The sequence below is a fragment of the Cebus imitator genome, unplaced genomic scaffold (assembly GCF_001604975.1).
Source record: "Cebus imitator isolate Cc_AM_T3 unplaced genomic scaffold, Cebus_imitator-1.0 Scaffold300, whole genome shotgun sequence".
NCBI lineage: Eukaryota > Metazoa > Chordata > Mammalia > Primates > Cebidae > Cebus > Cebus imitator.
The window spans coordinates 566,623-587,892 of record NW_016107615.1 but is presented as its reverse complement, the minus strand read 5'-3'; the positions used below and the strand labels follow the sequence as shown (position 1 = coordinate 587,892).

Genomic DNA, 21,270 nt, shown 5'->3' with positions numbered 1-21,270 from the left:
ACATTCACAGACACTATTTCTTGTCTAACTTCACTGCAGCTGCAGCTAGCCAATCTTTTAATTTATCTTTCATGGATTCAATACTCCACATACAGCTCCACCTTAACTCTTAGCCAAATAAACTCCCCCTTTGCTTCAAAGATCCATCTTGCAAGAGCTCATTACCCACTCTCTGTAATCCAACAAATTTGTCATTACACTCACTCACCTACTTTTCCTTCCAGAAAGGTAAATCTGCATTTCTGCTCTTTAAAGTTACTCTAGTAATCCAAGTCCTCATCTTCTTCAGACATACCCCTTTTATTGGAGCACTTTCATTCTTTCCTTCACTGAAATTCACTTTCCATTTGTGAAAAGGAAAAATTATATTTATCTCAAAGAGCTGTTGTGGTGTAACTACCTCTTTTTTCCAACTCTCCTTTCTCCCACTTCCAAAGTATGGTCATTTCCCAGGGCTTTATAACATTTCTACTGTTTTAAGCTTCTTAAAGTTATACTCTATAATTTCATCTTCTCCTTGCACCTTATTCCCAGTGATTCTCCCGTTGTATTCTTTCTCATTTATCACCTTAGTTCCAGGCTTAACTCACCAAATCCTTGCTATTTGTCTGTTCTTTCCTTCAATACTTCTCACCCATTTACACAGAAATTCCCACCATGAATTCCTCTGAAAACTCTGTCATCTTCGTCTTCTCTCTCTCCCATGGACTCATCTCAGTCTCTTTTATTTCTGCTCAGACTTTATACTCCATCATCATTCTTCTTGTCTTCTTCCTTTACCAACCATCTTTGTATAATCTCACCTATTCACAATATCATATAACATTTATGTCTTAATAAGTTCTAAAGCTTTATTTCCATCCTAGTTTTCTCTCTCCTAAAGTCTAGTCTCAATTTCATAATTTAAGTCTTAGACATTTTCATCAAAATATACAATTACAGTTTAGAATAATTGTTTTAAATCAGTCTCATTATATTCCTATTCCCGAAATGGTTCCCCAGCCAGCATTCTCTAAATCAGTTAAGGATCCTATTCTCTCAGTCATCCAAGCAAGAAATTAAGTTTTCACAATCTCTTCCTCCTTCCTCACTCAATACAAGCAAACACCAATTTAGTCTCAAGTGTCTCCCCAATTTTTTTTCAAATCCCACGATAATCACATGAATTCAGCTTATCATCACTATGATGATAAATAACAATTAGGATGAGGTTTAAAACTAAAATTGTGGTGGTGATGATTGTGGTAACAGGAATATGAAGTGTAAACTATGTGCCATGAACTGCTCCACGTGTTTGGCATATTTATGTTTTTAATTTTCGCAATTACCCAATAAGGAGCATACGCCTAATATATACAAATATAAATAAGCATATCGCTATATTTCCCAAAGAAATGAGAATTCATCAAAGGCAGGAGCTATATCCTCCATATCTAAAACAATCATGTAAAATAAATCGTACTAAATGAATACATTAGTATTTAGATACCTCATTGTTATCACAAATCCAATTTATCCAAAGGTAAACGCATTACATTTCTCCTTCTTCCAAAATAACCTATTTTACCCCTCACAATTTATCTAGATGTAATTATATTAGATGCACCGCCACCTATCAAACTTAGAACCTTAGCATTATGTCTGAATCCTCTCAAATTAGCCTCCCATTACCAACAAGAACCAACCCTTTGACTCTTTCACGAGCTTGTCTCCTTAAATTCTGCTGCTCTAAGTTTCATTTGTTAGATTAGCTGCCTGCCTTTTCATTCTTAGATCATCTGAGAGCTCATCTACGCAATCCAACCAGAGTCACTGTAACACAGAACTAGAGAAAATGAGGAGGAACAAACTATCTAATTTTGAATAACAATGCACTCCTTACAATCTCATAAAGAGACTCTATGTCAACTATTATTCTTCTTGAAAAAAGATCTGTTTCAATTTGAGACAACATTTATTTGCTAGTGGTTATTTTAGTTAAAGCTTCTTGTTTTATTTTGTTTTGTACTGATCATGTTCAATGCCGCTACTTTATGCTCAACTAATTTTCACATTAGAATAAATGTAAATTGCATAGACACATAGGAATACGACTGTGCACTTTATGCTTGTTTTTCTCAGCATATTAAACTTGTGAGAACATAGTATATGTTAGCTATGGATCTACACACTGGAAATAAAGCAATAAACAAGTCAGCTATGGCCTTTCATCTCAGGAAGGGAACATTTTATTGCAGTGAAATAGGCAATAAACAAATATACCAAAAAATGGCTTATGGTGATATATTAAAAGAATTAAAAATCACACATTAAGACAGAGACTGGCTAGTTTTATTCTGGAGGCTGGAGACGATATTTAACCTGATAACTGAATGACAAGAAGGAACATAATATAAGAAGTTCAGCAGAAACAACCAAAACAGGTAGGTGTTAATAGGGGATCAGCTTGCTGTGTTTCTTGGAAGAAAGAAGAAGGCCAACACTATGAGATTCAAATAAGCTTAGTAAGTTTCTGCCATAAATTAGTACCCAATTTACTAGTACTTGCCCCTTTTTATTTTCGTGATTATAAAGATAAGCTATTTATTAAGTAATCAATTTAGTTAAATGCATCTTACATAGAGTCCTTTTCCAGAACATTCTGTCACCTACATACCAATGTTATTGCAGATTATGTTACTAAGCAACACAAGATATTTTGACACATATAATTTAGTAATTACTAAGTATTTTATAAAAATACAGAAAATATATGGGTTTTCTAATCTGGAAAATAAAATGATGCCCCAAAGAAATTTGTATAGGTCAAATGTAAACTGGAAATATATAAAATATAATCCTAAAACTGATCAGAAATCAGAGTCAGGAATAAACACATTAATAGTTTCTTACTACATATTTGTCTTTTTTCCCCAAATTCCTATTTCCCTGTATAAAAAATGACTTTTGGGCAATGTCATTACTTCATTGGATCTGAAGTTTATGAAGTCGTTATTATCAACGCCCATATGCTCTTCTTTATTCTCTATTCTCCTCTTCCCCAAATCTGCCATAGTGACTGCACTGAACCTTTCATTAACCAAAATGAATGCAAAACACCTATATAAAATTCAATAGGAACTCTGGGACAGGCACTTGAGTAGGCTTATAAGATCTATATAGAAGCTTAATTTTCAAAAGAATCTATTTTTATTCTGAAGTTTTAACAGTGTAAATATTTAAATCATGTAAATACATAGATCTTATGCAATCTATATTTTTAATTATACTATTTTTCTATTATCAGATTTACTATAGGTTTGGAATTTTTTCTGCAGAAATGTTTTTCTGACAAATATATGGCAGCATGGTGCATATATGAGCTTTAGGAGCTCAAAAGAAAATCATCTATGTAAATATTCTTAGATGAGTTATATAATGCTATTTTCCTTCTATCTATAACTCTTTTCATTTTAATGCTCAGTGTTTTCTAATAAAAATGCTCTCTTCTAGTTAGGCCTGTCTCTTATCATCTATAGAAATGATTTCGATTTCCGTCATCATGTCTATCAAGAAATTCATGCATCTGTTGAATGACTGGTACATTTCCATAAAATTTGAGCACTATAAATGTAAAAACAATTTATTATTTTCTTTTGGCTCCTAGGAAGCTGGAAATCAAATCTGTGACCTGTTTGATAGATTTTCTGCATGTTCTGGCGTACATTTTGTGTACAAATTTTAACTGTTATATTGTCTTAACCTTATTCCTATTCTGTTAACTTATTTATTGCCTATTGCAAAGTAGAGAATTTTGAAAAATCCTCTTTGTTTCTAAAGAGAGGAGAAAATAAAGCAAGTAAATACATAAATAGCAAAAATAAAGCAAATATATACATAAATTTCCATGCTTTGTCTCTGCTGTTCTTTTGACCAGCAAAGGCTTTTTTTCTACTGGCTACTTATTCTAATTTATCAAAAGTGCCAGGCAAAGTTCAAATCCTATCTCCTCTATGAACCCCTCTATAAATCTAGATTGCTCTATAATTTCTTATTTAAACTCCTGTGTTATAGCAATAACAAAAATCAGCAAGAATGGAAGCAACATCTACCTTTTGAGCTAGTGTATTTCTCCATCTCTGGAAGTTCCCTCCAAGAAATGCAGATGTGATGGAAAAACTTTCAAGATTTATCAATAGTTTAATGAAAGATAGACTGGTCTATGATTACAGTGAAGGTCATAAATAAAGAGGAAGATGAAGTAGAATAATCCTTCATTCCTCTCGTCTTCTTATGACCTGTTTTCAAAGGAGCTTACTTTTGAGAGAACAAAGATATCAAGAGATAGAATGAATTTCAACAGTTTAATCAGATCTCAAAATGAATCTTTCACTGAAGTTTCAGGTCACACGGCAAAGTTGATTGTATCGTTTAACACGCGTACACACGCATCTTTTGCATGTTCATTATAAACTGCATTAAATTTAGCAGTTGACTTTTCAAAGTATTTCTCTTTTGACTTTTTTAGTCATTAGGATTTTATAACCTTTTTTTAAGTACACAATATACAACCTGCATTATACTAATCATGAGTTTAGAGAGACAGGTAAATTACTTTTCAGTATAAATTATAGAAAGCATTTATGAAAGAGCCTTCCAAAGTGTTCAACTATGCAGATGGTTAAACATATCTATCAGCAGAGCAAAAAATAGCATTGTCAAATAAAACTATTTACACATATTTTTTTCTGAAGTGTAATTAGAAGCTCAAGGGATCAACTGAAGCTCAATGCCCTTTTGTGTATTGTCATCCTAATAACATTCTCTTTGCAATCTTTGCAGTCACCTGTTTTTCCATCACTTATATATCAAGTCTAATACTTTCTAATAATAAATCAAATACATGTTTGGTTAATAGTCCTGCCCGAAAAAACTATGATACAAAGAAAGTTGGCTTACTGTCCTACCCAATTAGCTAAAATTTTTAAAACTCCTTCCAAAATCCAGAGACTAGTATACAGAGTAATAATTATGTTTATATTTCCAATCTTCAGATTATTAATGCATCTTTTGATCAATTGCTCTAAGAAAAAGAAAAATTCAAAGACAGATTCAAACTTTTAAAATGAAGAAAAAGTTTTTATTGCATCATAAATAATAACGTTTAAACAATCAAGTCATCCTGGAGGTATGTTATCACCTTTTATTCAAGGAGATTTTACAGCGACTTTAATTGAAATGTAAAATATTTCCCTTTGAAACAATTTCAGTAAATAATATTTCATAAAATATTATTTACATCAAAAGGGATTAAACTGTGCCTTTCAGACCACCTACAAGTCCAGAAACAAACTCTCTATTTCAGAGTGTTTGAGAATTGGCTTTTCCTCCAGCAGCCGGTTTTAACTAAGTACCATGTCATTATCCACCCTTATCTCATGTTCTGTTCAAGTACATTGCTTACCATCTTATTTCTAATTAGATAAAGATTCTATTTCCATTTAAAAAAAAAAAAAAAAAAAAAAAAAAAACCCAGCTCCTAAGCTCAATTATGTTGATTTCATTAACTATTTCTTATATTTTACTTTAAGATTTCATTTCCTAACCTCTTTTGCCTGCTCCAAAGTCTCTCTCTTGTACCTGGAAAAAGTACCGAACCCATCTTCACATGCATATTTTCCCAACTCACTCATTTAGGTCAGACTCACCTGGGATTTCATGCCCTGACATTTTCAGCAACTTTATTTGCTCCAAATTTGCTTGATCTTGTTCTGAGATTACAAGACTTTCCCAGCAAAGATTCTGGACGTTTGAACTCCAAGATGCCCTATTACCTCAAAATCTAAATGTCAACTCTGAATTCTTCAGGTCTTCAAGTGTTTGAACCTACCACTAAGGACTAGTGAAAGCTTTCCTCATGAAACACAGGTCCAACAAGAGCTCCTTGCACTTGTTAATTGAAAATGCTATTAAAGTTCTATAGGCTGGGAAGGAAGAGTCACAAACTGGTTAGTCCTCTTTGTGGCATCAGAAAGATTTCAAGGCACTCACAGGCATGGTTTATGATGATGAATACAGAGAAATTTTTCCCACCACAGAAAGAAAACATGCACACCAAACCAGTATAACAGGTTGGAGTATAAAGTACTACTTCCCTTAGGCTGCAACCTGGAAGTACAGACACTAAGATTCCTCCGGCCTAGAGTTTTTTTTTTTTTTGTTCTTTTACTCATTAAATAGAATTAGTACCATTTCTAAACAATGACTCTATTATGAAAAATACTCCATACAAGTGCCTATGAACTTACAAGCTGACTTCTCCTAGTCGTAATGAAAATTTGTGCTCTTGCTGCAGTTCCCTTTGGGTTCCATGTTTTCCTTGTTCCCTTCCATGCCTAGCTGGATTGCAGAGTTAAGCTTATGCTTATGAAATAAAGACTAAATAACAACTGTCAGAAAAAGAAAGAAAATTAACTAAATGTCTTAAAAGCTTATGTAACTTTTGTTTAGTGAAGAGAAAACTCAAGCCTGGATGGACAGGTTTCATAATAACCTCACTGAATACTCAACAATGCTTTCAAGACCATACATATAGAAACTAAAATATGCCAATATGGAAAACATTAATAAGACTGCTTTCTCTATTAGAAATATGAAAGCTAAATTACTCTAGAAAGTAATGCACCAAATTCTTCTGTAAAACTGCAGCTTTTGGGCAGCAGATCAGAGACAGGAGTTCTGGCATTGGCTTCTGTGAAACCGAAAACAATATTCCTAGCTTCATAGGATCTCTGTTACTTTAAAAACACTGGACTTGAGACTCTCAAAGCTATCCTCTAGCTTGAAAATGTTAATTTTCTGTAGATTATTTTTTCCTAATTCTGACAGCCAAATTCTCCTTCAGTGGGTTGAAGAGTTCTCTCCTCCTGCTGAGTGCTATCTAGAGGTAGCTGTGCACCCCTCAGGGCCCAGCCAACTCTTCTGTACTTAGAACATTTTCCCCAGAGTTCTACTGTTTTGTAGCCTTTAGAGTACGGGTTTCCTAGAGCTAGAGAATGAAGAAGAACTGAGGTAGGAAGAAGAGCTATTATTAGAAATGCTCAAAACATCCAAGCAGCTAGTAGGCGGCAGGAGCTCCAAGTGTATTGAACAGCCCGGGAGAGGCTTAACTCAAAGATGCCTCCTCTTAGAAGATTGTCCCAGCATTAAACTCAGAAATACTTTTTATTCCATTAATGTCAAAGGCCAATTAGTATATCATATTCTTTACAAAGAGGAAGGTGGTCCTGAATATATTTTGACTAAAGATGAAAGGGAGAGACAGAATACGTTAAAAGCTCATGGGAACTGGATTCCTGAGGTAGGAGGAGCTCAGCGGGTGAGGTACATTGCTGGATGGAGGACCTACCCTACCTGCTAATAAGAATCCTGGGAGAAGGAGGATATTCTTCCTGGCAGAGAAGAAGTAAGAAGCCCTAATATGTTCAAGGGTGGCCTCTGAAGAAACTTTAGCCTAAGGCATATTCCAGGTAATTCCCTTCCAGGAAGGGAGCTGTCACCCTCCCATCTCCCAGCCGTGTCCCTGTATTACTGTTACAGACTGACAGAGTGATAGAGTGCCACTTAGTGGTGTGTGTGAGTTTGCAGATATCATGCAAGAAAAATGATCCTTTTCTTCCCAAATAACAATGCTTAGAAAGCTCCTACCCCTATTCCTTATGCCACATTATTTGTACAACTTTACTCATATTCGCAAAGTTTAGGAAAAAAATTCTAGCATTCTATTCTACCTTAAATAATTTATTTTATGAATCTCGTGAACATTATGAACCTTCATGTATGATATCTTTACATAATTCTCTGCAGGGTTACCTTGTCATTGGAACTGAAAGGAAAAGATTGCTTTTATGTTTGAAAATATAATTAAAATCTGTTCACATAGCTCAACATAACCTTGAAATAACTTCACTTTTATTCAGGAAAAAAAAAAATGGGTTATCCATACTACCAGAAACATTAAATGTTGATGGCATATTGGCTCCACTAACCAAGGCACATGTAACTAGCTCTTTGGGAGTATGATTAGGTCAGAGATGTACAGAAAATGGGACTACAGTGAATAATCATTGGCGATGCCTATGGCTAAGCCTTTCAAATTGTAACTAGAGATCATTCAGTGAATCTAGAAGATCTAGACGCATGGTCTTAGAAAATCATTATTCAAAGCACATGATGGAGTTCCAATGATATTTACATGATAATATATTATCCTTGAAGTCAAAACATGTAGTTATCCACATGTTTAACATACAAAACCTATTATTTTAATACTTCCACTAAAGAACATCAAATTGTAAGTGGAGCTGACAATCAGTATCATGCCAAACAAACTTAGAATTTTTATAAATGCCATTAAGTCAAAGGTGAAATTAAACATTAGAAAATAACATTTTCAGCCGGGAGTGGTGGCTCACACCTGTAATCCCAGCACTTTGGGAGGCCGAGGCGGGCAGATCACGAGGTCAGGAGTTGAAAACCAAACTGGCCAACATGGTAAAACCCCGTCTCTACTAAAAAATACAAAAAGTAGCTGGGCATGGTGGCTTGTGCGTGTAATCCCACCTACTTGGGAGGCTGAGGTAGGAGAATTGCTTGAACCGGGACCCAGGAGGCACGGGGAGCCGAGATCACGCCACTGCACTCCAGCCTGGGCTACTGATTGAGACTCCATCTCAAAACAAACAAACAAAACAAAATAACATTTTCATCCACTTGGGTCATTCTGAAACTCAATTTCAGATATTGGACAGGGTATCACACACAGAATAATGTTAAGGCACTGCGTTGCCTTTATAATGTAAAGAAATCCAGAAATGAAACCAACAACTAACTACCTTCAGTTCTTTTTAAATCTCATTTAAGAATCTTAAGACTCTTGATGCAAATATAACTGGTAGGGAAGCATATCAATACTCTAAGAAAATAGATCTGAAATATTTGTAGGCCTACCAAGGATACATTTAAACACCAATAAGATGAGAAGAGAATGCATTTTTTATTAAAAAGTTCTCAGAGTATGCAAAGGAAAACACCCTAGTATACAACTGATTCGCAAGTGCTCCCCAACTACAAAAGACTTACAGATTAGGCACATTGTTCTTGAACTTAAAGCACACCAAATTATTTACTATGGGACTTGTGTTAAATTTTGTGTATGGTTTTCTGATTAATAATTCCGAAAGTAATTGTATTTTTATACATATATATGGATAGAGGAAAGGGAAGGCTACCCTTACACAGTGAAACATATACATTACCAGAAACATACATAAAAGTACCAGAGAATAAGAAGCAAAAACAAAATCTACACACAATCTGGGATTCAATTAAAAAATATTACCTATGATCTTAAGACAAAGAGAGATAATGAGCAAAGTGGAAAGAGGCCTGGTTACTCCTTAGTTTATTTTGATTCTGAATACAGGTAATGCACCCACACAACCTAGGATAGGCAATTTAGGTGGTTGCTAAACAGTAATATACATTTTATGTAAAACCATTATAATGTGAACAACTGGAAGAACCTAGATGCTTCCTATACACCTTTCCAAGGGAAAAATATCAGAGACAAATAAGGAATATGTTATAATCTTGTAAATAATATCATTTGTGTATAAGACATATACAAATAAATTATTCTCATTATGCTAAATGAGCCTTTTACTGCTTTTCTTTTATAGAATTTATTAGGTGACTTTTAAAATTAATCTTTTAAATTAAAAATGCCTCATAGTAGCATTTTACACAGTATTTTCAAGAAAGATTTTTAGGAAATATGCAGAGATTAAGAAAATGATTTTGGGATTCTCAAGCAGGCTACACAGATAAAACACTAACGAAATGAAAGAAAAATACAGTATTTTAACTATAAAACAGGTGATATATTTTTAGGACTATGCAGGTCTATGCCATCTCACAGTATTCTAGAAGTCTATAACAAATATGTATTAGGCACAATATCTACTTTCTTTTCTTTCTTTAAGAAAGAACTTTTCTTACTCAAAAATCTGAAATGTGAGCCACCTTGAATTTGAATGTTTCTGTCAACAAGCCTCTAACCAGAGATACCTAGTGCAGCCAATGTCAACAAAGTTAGTCCTTTCAAAGGACAAAGGTATCTGATTAAGTAACACCTACAAAATAAACCACACCCTCCTAACTGATAGGCTGTCCCCTGACCCTCATTTTCTACCTTTAAAAAAAGTGGTTAATTACAAGGAAACTTAGCTGGTAAACCCCAGAGATGTTAAACTTAATTACCAATACATTCCACAGGTGGAGACAAAAATCAAGATTCTGTTAATGTTGGAAAAGGTCCAGCATGAAAATGTACTGGAAGTTGGTTACACAATTTCTTCAAAATTATACTGGGGATTAAGGATAAAGCTCTCCATACCCTCCACCAAATTTGTGATTCTGGGTTGCCTGAGTCTTTGTAAACATCCGAGAAAACATGCTTCCTCTGATTCAACCATCTCCATCTCTTTTCTCACCCACAAACAAAAAATCTTTAAAACAGGGCTAAGGCACCTGAACACACACATGCAGGGACGCGTGTGTGCACACACACAAACGCACACTTTGTAATCAACGCTGCTTAAGTTTCTGATTGGGAACATTTCACAGGCTGTTGGTACTTACCTTGCAAAGATGTGTTAGGTAAATTTGCTTCATTCTCTCCCATTTTACTATTTCTTTTTAAAGAGGGCCAAGCAGTTTCAAGTCGTGTCACTTACCCTGCTAGCTTTGTGACCTTCTGACTTTCAACTGTAGTATTGTAACAGTATACTGCCTGCTTTCTTCTGTGAATAATTACCATTCTGCTTCCTGAGTTACCTGGGCTTGCAGGACCTGTTTTACTATGAAGTGAGATCATATCTTTTGATCCACTGTGTGGCTATTAAAGTGTATTTCACAAAACATTGCTTTGTTTTGGTTTTGATATTAATTTTTAATTCTCTACTTTCACTTTAGTCCAGAAACATATTTATATTTTCCCCTAAAAGAGCATTGATATTACCAGTACACCAGGCTTCACCGCCAGAGTTTGGTCTCTTTGTTTTTGAGCGTTTCTAATCTACTTTCCCTAAAGAAATAAAATTTAAAGTATATTATACAAAATTTATTTTTTAAAACCATAGGGAAATAAGGAACAGCATGGGAATCAGTTTTGTGCAGCAGTGTTTTGGAGTATCTAATACTTGCTGTGTGACTATAAGTAAAGACAGGTTTTAGAGTATCTCTAATACTTACTGTGTGACTATAAGAATATAACTTCTTTGAGACTCAGTTTCCTAAACTGTAAAGTGGAATAATACCTGGTATATATGAAGTATATATGATTAGTATGAAGACTGAAAACAACAATGTATGACTGTGTTAAACACTGTGAATAATGAACAATAAATAAAACAAATTTCTAATGTTCCTCTTCCTTTTCCTTCTTCTTCTTCCTTCTCTCCCTCCTCTGTTCTTCTGATGAGTGGAAAGAATGCTGAACTGGAGCACTGATGTCCCAGATCATGTACTGACATCAGTTATGCTACTTATTAACTGAGAGACATTAAAAAAAACTAATCTTGAAGTGCCTCAAGGTCCTCATTTGTAAAAGGAGACTCGTGGTATTTGTATTGCCGTTTTAATAGAAACATGGCGAATATTAACTTAGATTAACAGTTGTACCTCCACAAAAATAATTTCCAGCAAACAAGAGCAACAAATTGGAGATGTATCTTTAAATATTCATTTGTCTGTGAGAAAGGAAAGATACACAAAATTAAGGCAATTTATTTAAGCTTTGTCCCTCATAAGGCACCCAGAATAAATAACAATCTCCACTTTCTTCCCTCTAGAATTCCTTAACTTTGGCTGACATTAGACCAGTAAATAAATAAATGTATATTTATATTTATATATGTTATTTCACAAATTATGTATTGTATAATATATTGATTATAATTATGTATTACATATCAAACATATATAACATATAAAACATATTTTTATTAGTCTAACTGCAACTAATATATATATTGGCTATAGTTATACATATATATGTATATGAAGCTCAAGCTCCTTTCTTTATAGGTCTTTGCTTTTCAGTTTGAAAAAAATCTATATATTAATACTATGTATGGTAGTTTACTAATGCAGTAATTAATTATATACGTTATATAAAGAACAGAAATGGCAAACACCTACAGAAGTTTTTCTCAAAAGTATTAGAAATAAAGCCGAACACGACATTTAAAAAATCTGATCACAATTGAGAGTTGTCTCTTTCATTTATTACCTCTCTGGGTCTCAGTTTCGTCATCTGTAATATGAGAGAGCTGGACCATTGAAAACCCATTCTATCTTTATAATGCCAGAAGCCTCTGATTTAAAATGTGGGTTGTGGTTTGTTCCAGAATAAATAACCCTTTGCCTAGAGCAATTGCATTCTGTAATACACATATACTATGCTACATACTTTACCAAGAGTAACCTGAAACTGAATATTTGCCAATAAAACACTGTAATCATCACATTCTTACTTCCTCTTAAAAGGACCAACACACATATCAATCCTCACTCATTATGACAAACTTGAAAATATATTTACAGACCTGCCCCAAGCACTAAAATTAGTCAATAACAGTTATAAAGCACCCATTATCTATGAGCTGAATTATAGCATGTGGTAAATTACAATGAAAGTAGAATAGACAAGTCCTATTCTTAAACAATAACCAAAAACCATAAAAATATAAACACCGGAAAGGTCAAAAGTTTGTAACTTCACAGAAAGTAATATAAATACTCATTTAGTATAACTGAACCAGTTGCAATACTAATGAAGTGTCATGCACACACACATTTTCTTTCTCCTTTCTGGGCCTTTGTGCATGCCAGGAAGATTTCTTCCAGGACATTTTTTTAAACATATCTGGTGAGTTTTGTACATGCCTAGAAAGCTTCTTCTCCTCCCTTTTGCTTAATTCATATGCAGAAATTCTTCTTGAATTCAATCTAAGTTGAGGTCCCTTCAATGTGCTCCCAGATGCCCCTTAACAATTCTAAACTTTTCCTTTTCACCATGGCTCTTATCACATTATACCACTGGAAGAGTAGTACCCCTTATCCTCATTCCCAGACCCTTAGTTGATGCTTGAACCACATGTAGTACCAAGCCCAAATGACATCAATCGGAACACATTTGTGTTCATGTCTTCCACCAACAAATTTAATGCCTTTTCCATCTTAACTAAGCAATTATCACACACCGTGGCTGTAACTTTTGCAGTTGGAGGTGTGGCAGCTAAACTAGCATAGATTTCTCTTTTTTTCTTCACAATTTTACAAATAGAAGGTATGTTCCCATAGCAGATATGGGAAACCTCAACATAATTTTTTCTCTCCTTATTAAGTCAAAACTTTCGGCCCGGCACGCTGGCTCTTGCCTGTAATCCCAGCACTTTGGGAGGACAAGGCAGGCAGATCATGAGGTCAGGAGTTCAACACCAGCATGGCCAATATGGTGAAACCTCGTCTCTACTAAAAATGCAAAAATTAGCCGGGTGCCGTGGCACGCACCTGTCGTCCCAGCTACTCGGGAGCCTGCGGCAGAAGAATCGCTTGAACCCAGGAGATGGAGGTTGCAGTGAGACGAGATTGCACCACTGCGTTCCAGCCTGGGAAACAAAGGAAGATTCCATCTAAAAAAGAAAATCTTTGATCTTTTCACTTCAAGAAAGCACTTTGCAGCTTCTCTCTATCTGAATTGTCAGCATCATGACTCTTGCATTTTGGAACAATTATTAAGTAATGTAAGAGTTTAACACATGCACCGAAATACCATCAAAGTCCCTCTGACAACTGAGATGGATTCTAAGTGATTAACAGGCATTCTACAATGTAGATAAACTGAAGAGAAGATGATTCACAACATAGGCAGGATGGAATGAGATCTCATCATGCCACTCAGAATGACGCACAGTTTTACAATTTTTAATTGTTTCTAAAATTTTCCATTTAACACCCTTGGACCACAGTGATCATTAATAACAAATTGTGGAAAGCAAATGTGTGGATTAGGGAAGACTACTGTACTTCTCAATTATTTCTCAGACTAAACACAGTAGCTCACAACTGTAATCCCAACGCTTTGGGAGGTTGAGGTGGGAGGATCACTTAAGCTCAAAAGTTCAAGACCACCCTGGTCAACATAGCAAAAGCCTGTCTATAAAACAATACAAAAATTAGCTGGGGATGATGGCGTGTGCCTGTAGTACAGCTACTCAAGAGACTAAGGTGGGAGAATTGCTTAAGTCCAGAAGTTTGAGGCTGCAGTGAGCTATGATCACACCCCTACACTCCAGTCTGAGTGACAGAGTGAGAATCTTTCACACTCTCTCTTACTTCTTTCTCTCTCTCTCTCTCTCTATATATATATACATATATATGTATTTCTCTCTCTCTCTCTCTCTCTCTATATATATATATATATATATGCATGTGTGTGTATATATAGAGATGATTATATATATATACACACACACACATACACACATACACACACACACACACACACACACACACACACACACAGTTTCTCTCCTTGCAATCTGTTATGCCAAAGACACTTTAAGTATTCATCATGTTCCTAGTCCCTAGCCCAGTTCCTAGCACACATTCAGCCTTCAATGAATTTTGTAAAAATGAATAAAATTATTATCATCAGAAAGGGTGAATAAAAAGAGTCTCAAAGTAAAGAAACACAGATAAGAAAAGAGATTGCTTGATCATATGGTAGTTCTATTTTTCATATTTTGAAGAATCTCCATACTGTTTTCCATAGTGACTATAATAATTTACATTCCCAGTAAGTTTATCAGGGTTACCCATTCTCCACATTCTCACCAGCATCCATTATTGCCAATATCTCTGATAAAAACCATTTTACCTGGGTTGAGAGGATATAACATTGTGGCTTTGATTTGCATTTTTCTGATGATTAGTGATGATGAGAATTTTTTCATATATCTGCTGGCCATTTTTATGTCTTCTTTTGCAAAATGCGTATTAAAATTTTTTGCTCGTTTTTAAATCAGATTTTTTTATTGCTATGCAGTTGTTAGAGCTCTTTATATATTTTAGTTATTAATCATCAGATGAATAGCTTCTAAATATTTTCTCTCATTCTGTGGGCTGTCTCTTCATTTTGTAGATTGTTTTCTTTGCTCTGCAGAGGTTCTTAATTTGATGTGATCCCATTTGTCTATTTTTGCTTTGGTTGCCTCTGCTTTTGAAGCTTTACTCAAGAAACTTCTGCCCAGATCCATTTCCTAAAGCGTTTTCCAAAATTTTCTTTTTGCAATTTTATGGTTTCAGGTCTTAGAGATAAGGTGTTTTTTGTTGTTGTTGTTGTTTTGTTTTTTGGGGTTTTTTTGTTTTGTTTTGTTTTGTTTTCCTGGAGTCTCACTCTGTCACGCAGGCTGGAGTGCAGGGGCATGATCTCAGGGCTAACTACAGCCTCTTCCTCCTGGATTCAAGTGATTCTCCTGCCTCAGCCTCCCAAGTAGCTGGGACTACAGGCGTGCACCACCATATCTGGCTATTTTTTTATTTTTTTTATTTTTATTAAAAAGTGGTTTCACCATGTTGGCCAGGACTGTTCTCAATCTCCTGACCTCATGATCCACCCTCCTCAGCCTCCCAAACTTCTGAGATTACAGGAGTGAGCCACCATGCCTGGCCAGATGTAAGTCTTTAACCAATTTTGATTTGCTTTTGTACATGATGAGAGATAAGAGTCTAGTTTAATTTTTCTGCATATAGATATCCAGTTTCTCCAGCACCATTCATTGAAGAAACTGTCTTTTCTCCAATTTATGTTATTGGCACATTTGTGAAAATCAGTTCATGGTGTTCATATGGAGTTATTTCTGGGTTTTGTTTATTCCGTTGCATTGTCTATGCATCCATTTTTATGCCAGTACCATGCTGTTACTGTAGCCTTCTAGTATAATTTGAAGTAAGGTAATCCTATGACTTCAGCTTTGTTCTTTCTGATCAGGATAGCTTTGGGTGTTCTCAGCCTTCCGTAGTTCTATATAAATTTTGGAATATTGTTTCCATATTTGTGAAGAATTTCTTTGGTATTTTCATACGATTGCATTAAATCTGTAGATTGCTTTGGGCAGTATAGACATTTTAACCATGTCGATTCTTCCAATCTATGAACATGGAATATCTTCCCATGTTTTTGCGTCCTCTTCAATTTCTTTCATCAATGTTTTATAGTTTTTATTATAGAAGTATTGCCCTTCTTTGGTTAAGTTTATTCCAAGGTATTTAATTTTATCTACAGCTATGGTAAATAGGATTGCTTTTCTGGTTTCTTTTTAGATAGTTCATTGTTGACATATAGAAATGCCCATCAATGACAGACTAGATAAAGAAAATGTGGACATACACACCATGGAATACTATGCAGCCATAAACAAGGATGAGTTCATGTCCTTTACAGGTACATGAATGAAGCTGAAAACCAGCATTCTCAGCAAACTGACACAAGAACAGAAAACCAAACACCGTATGTTCTCACTCATAAGTAGGTGTTGAACAATGAGACCATATGGACACAGAGAGGAGGAACATCAAACACCAGGGCCTGTTAGGGGGTGGGGAGGCTAGGGGAGTGATAACAGGGGTTGGGGGGATTACGGAGGGATAACATTAGGGGAAATATCTAATGTAGATGACAGGGGGATGAATGCAGCAAACCACCATGGCACATGTATATCTATGTAAAAACCTGCAAGATCTGCACATGTACCTCAGAACTTAAAGTATAGTCTTAAAAAATGCATTATTAAAAAAAGAAATGCCAGATTTTTGTATGTTAACTTTGCATCCTGAAACTTTACTGAATTTGTTTATTACTTATAACTGTTTTTTTGGTGGAGTACTTAGGTTTTTATGAATATAAGACTATAACATCTGTAAGGAAGGATATATTTAATACTTTTCCAATTTCTTTTTGTTGTCTAATTGTTCTGGCAAAGACTTCCACTACTAAGTGGAATAAAAGTGGTGAAAGTGGGCATCCTTCTCTTGTTCTAGATGTTAGAAAAAAAGGCGTTCAGGCTTTCCCATTCAGCATAATACTAGCTGTGGTTCTGTTTTATATGGTAGTTATCATGTTGAGCCTTGTTCCTTTATACCCAGTTTTGTCAGAGTTTTTATCATGAAGGTATGTTGAATTTTACCAAGTACATTTTTAGCATCTATGGAAATGATCATATAGATTTTTCATTCTCTTAAAGTAATGTATCACAATGATTGATTTGTATATGTTGAACCATCCTTTCATCACTGGGATGAATCCCACTTGTTCTTGAAAAGTGATCTTTTTAACGTGTTGTTGAATTCAGTTTGCTAATATTTCACTGAGGATTTTTGAGTTGATGATCATCAGAAATAGCAGCATGTAGTTATCTTTTTTGGTTTTGTTTTGCTTTGTTTGTTTTATTTTGTTTTGTTTTTTGCCTGGTTTTGGTTTCAGAATAATACTGGCCTTGTAGGAAGAGTTTAAAATTATTTCCTCCTCCTAAATTATTTGAAATAGTTTGAGAATAATTGGTATTGGCTCTACTTTAAATGTTTGATAGAATTCTCCAGTCAAGCCATTAGGTTCTGGGCTTTCCTTTATAGGAGGCTTTTTATTACACCTTTGATCCTACTACTTTTTATTGGTCTGCTCTGGATATGAATTTATTCATGGTTCAGTCCTGGTAGGTTGGACGTGTCTAGGAATTTATCCATTTCTTTGAGGTTTTCCAATTTATTGGTATATAGTTGCTCATAGTATAGTTGGTCAAAACAATCTTTTGAGCTTCTTAACTATCAGTTGTAATGTCTTCTTTTTCAACTCTGATGTTATTTATTTACATCTCTCTGATTTTTTTTGTCTCGTTAAAGCTTTTTCACTTTTGTTTATTTTTCCCCCAAAAAAAACCATTTTGTTTCCTTGCTTTTGTCTTTGTTTCAATCCCATTTACTTCTGTTCTGATATTTGTTATTATTTTTCTTCTACTAATGTTGAGTTTGGTTGCACTTGCATTTCTACTTCTTTAAGATGAATCATTAGGTTATTTATTGGAAGTTATTGTACTTTTGATGAAGGCATTTATTGCTTTAAGCTTCCCTCTTACTACTACTTTTGCAGTGTCATATAAGTTTTGGTATATTGTGTGTCCATTTTCATTTGTTTGAAGAATTGAAAAATCTTCCATCTTAACTTTTCCAATGAGCCAGTGGTCATTCAGGAGCATAATGTTTAATTTCTACGTGTTTGTATAGTTTCCAAAGTTTCTCTGGTTATAGGTTTCAAGTTTTATACCACTGCAGTTAGAAAAGATACATGATCTAATTTCAGGTTTTTTTTTAAATCAAGACATGTTTTATGGACTAACATATGGTCAGTCACTGAGAATGTTCCATGTTCCATGTGTTTAGGAGAAGAATGTGCAGTCTGCATTTGTTGGAAGTTCCTGGCTATTATAGTATTGGGGTCCCTATCTTTAGCTCCAATAATATTTGCTTTATGTATCTGGGTGCACCAGCATTCTGAGCATAAATATTTACAATTTTTTAATCCTCCTGCTTAATTTACCTATTTATCATTATATAATACTTCCTTGTCTCTTTTTACAGTTTTTGTCTTAAAATCTACTTTATCTAACATAAATATAGGCAGTCCTGCTCTTTTTTGGCTTCTATTTGCATAGAATGTGTTTCCTATCCCTTTATTTTCAGTCTATGTATGTCCACATGTGAACTGAATTTCTTGTTGGTAGCATATAATTGAATCTTGCTTTTGTTTTTAATCTGAAAGGATCTTTAATCTAAAAGCAGAAAAAGAGGCAAATGACTTAGAAAGGAGCTCTGATATGTCTGGCAGCAGACTTCCCAGTGGAAATCTTACAAGATAGGTTAGAGTAGGATGAAATATTCAAAGTGCTAAAGGAAAAAAAACTACTTCCAACCTAGAATATTATATCCAGCACAATTATCCTTCAAACATGAGGGAAAAATAGTTTCCCAGGCAAACAAAAGCTGAGGTATTTTGTAAATGCCAGGTCTGTCTTACAAAAAATGCTCTTCACTCTGAAAGAAATGTACGTTAACAAACAACAATAAATTATCTGAAGGTACAAAAACTCACTGGTAAAGGTAAGTGACAGAGAAATACAGAATACTCTAACGTTGTGTGTAAAATACTCATATATTTAGTAGGAAGATTAAAAGACAAACCAATAAAAAATAATAGCTACAACAATTTTGAAGAAATAGAAAATCCAGCAGGACAAGATGTGGAGGTGGGAGACAATGATAATGATGATCTAACCCTGCGTAGGTCTAGGCTAAGGTGTGTGTCTGCATCTTCATTTTTTTTAGTCAGAGACTCTTGCTCTGTTGCCCAGGCTGGAGTACAATGGCGCAATCTCGGCTCACTGCAAACTCCACCTCCCAAATTCAAGCAATTCTCCTGCCTCAGCTTCTCTAATAGCTGGGATTACAGGTGCCTGCCACCACACCCAGCCAATTTTTGTATTTTTAGTAGAGATGGGGTTTCACCATGTTGGCCAGGCTGGTCTCTTGGCCAGGCTGGTCTTAACTTCTGACCTCGTGATCCACCTGCCTCAGCCTCCCAAAGTGCTGGGGTTATAGGCATGAGCCACCATGCTTGGTTCATCTTCATTTATAATAAAAAAAAAGGAAACTTTTAAGAAAGTATTAAAAATGGAAATAAACATAGAATAAGAATATACAAAATGTATATATTTTTATACAGCCGTACAATGTGTTTGTGTTTTAAGCTGAATGTTATTACAACAGAATAAGAAAAAAAAAATGTTTGTAAAACATACAACAGTCAATTAAGTTACTGACGAAAGAAAAATATATTTTATAAATGTAGGCTTAAGCTTACAGCGTTTATAAAGTCCATAGTAGTATACAGTAATGTTCTAGTTCTTTGCATTAATTCACCACACACTTATTGACTCAACCAGAGCAACTTCCAACTCTGCAAGATTCAAAAGGGTCCTATACAGATGTACAATTTCTAATCTTTTATGTCACATTTTTCTGTACATTTTCCATGTTTAGATATGTTTAAATATACAAATACTTATCATTGTGTTCCAATTGCCTGCAATATTCAGTATAGTAGCATGCTTTACAGGTTTATAGCCTAGGAGCAATAGGCTATACCATATACACTAGATATTAAGTAAGCTATACTGTATAACCTAGGATTGTTGTACCCTATAACATCTAGATTTTTATACTCTATAATGTTTGTTCTATGAAGTACACTCTATCATGTTCACACAACAACAAAATCACTTAAGATATGTTTTTCAGAATGTATCCCCATTGTTAAGTGACACATGACTGTGGTTTAAAACACACACACACACACACACACACACACACACACACAAACAATAAAAAAGGCATTGGTGAACCTCATTAAAGAACTTCACTGAAAAGCTATGAAAATGAAACTGACATAATTATAAAATTAGCATGAAGATTTTCAGATGCTTCAAAGGCTCACAGGGAATGAATCCTCAATATGCCTCTTGAGCCATTTCTGTAAAAATTACTGAGCACATTTTTAAGAAACTTACATGGCACAACAATAAACATTATGTTCAACCACATAACCTAGTCAAGTTTCCAAAATCCCACTCTTAAGTGATTTCAAAAAGAAAGTGGGAAAAAGATAGTATTTCATATACTACCATTTATCACTCAGTTGGAGAATATCACTTATGAGCTACTCAATGGAAAGTAACTAATGTTGCAGGTTTAACTTGTAAGGTCAGTTACTGAAGTTGTCATTATTATTATTACTATTATTATTATTATTATTATTTTTAAAGAGAGAAAGAAAGAAAGAGAAATAATTTTAAAAAAAGAAAGAAAAAAAAGAATGAAGGAGAGGAAGAAAGGGGAAGAGGAAGAGGGAGAGAGAACAGGGGTGTTGCTTTATTGCCCAGGCTAGAATGCAGTCTAAAAATGGGTATGCCTATAATTGTGTTTAATAATAGAGACGCCCGGGCGCGGTGGCTCACGCCTGTAATCCCAGCACTTTGGGAGGCCGAGGCGGGTGGATCACGAGGTCAAGAGATCGAGACCATCCTGGTCAACATGGTGAAACCCCGTCTCTACTAA

At 34.8% G+C, this 21,270-nt stretch overlaps 1 protein-coding gene across 4 annotated transcripts in view; it reads right to left on the bottom strand.

Moving 5' to 3' along the window:
• NAALADL2 (N-acetylated alpha-linked acidic dipeptidase like 2) overlaps positions 1 to 21,270 on the bottom strand; it is a 1,349,309-nt gene that overhangs the window by 917,938 nt on the left and 410,101 nt on the right. For 2 of the 4 annotated variants that reach the window (XM_017502843.2, XM_017502845.2), the window contains exon 1: positions 10,681 to 10,851. The exons of the other annotated variants lie outside the window; for them this stretch is intronic. In XM_017502843.2, coding sequence (XP_017358332.1) covers positions 10,681 to 10,723 — 43 coding nt within the window. In that variant the 5' untranslated portion in view covers positions 10,724 to 10,851. Of the gene's footprint in view, positions 1 to 10,680; positions 10,852 to 21,270 lie in introns of those variants that run through there. 4 annotated transcript variants of the gene reach the window in all.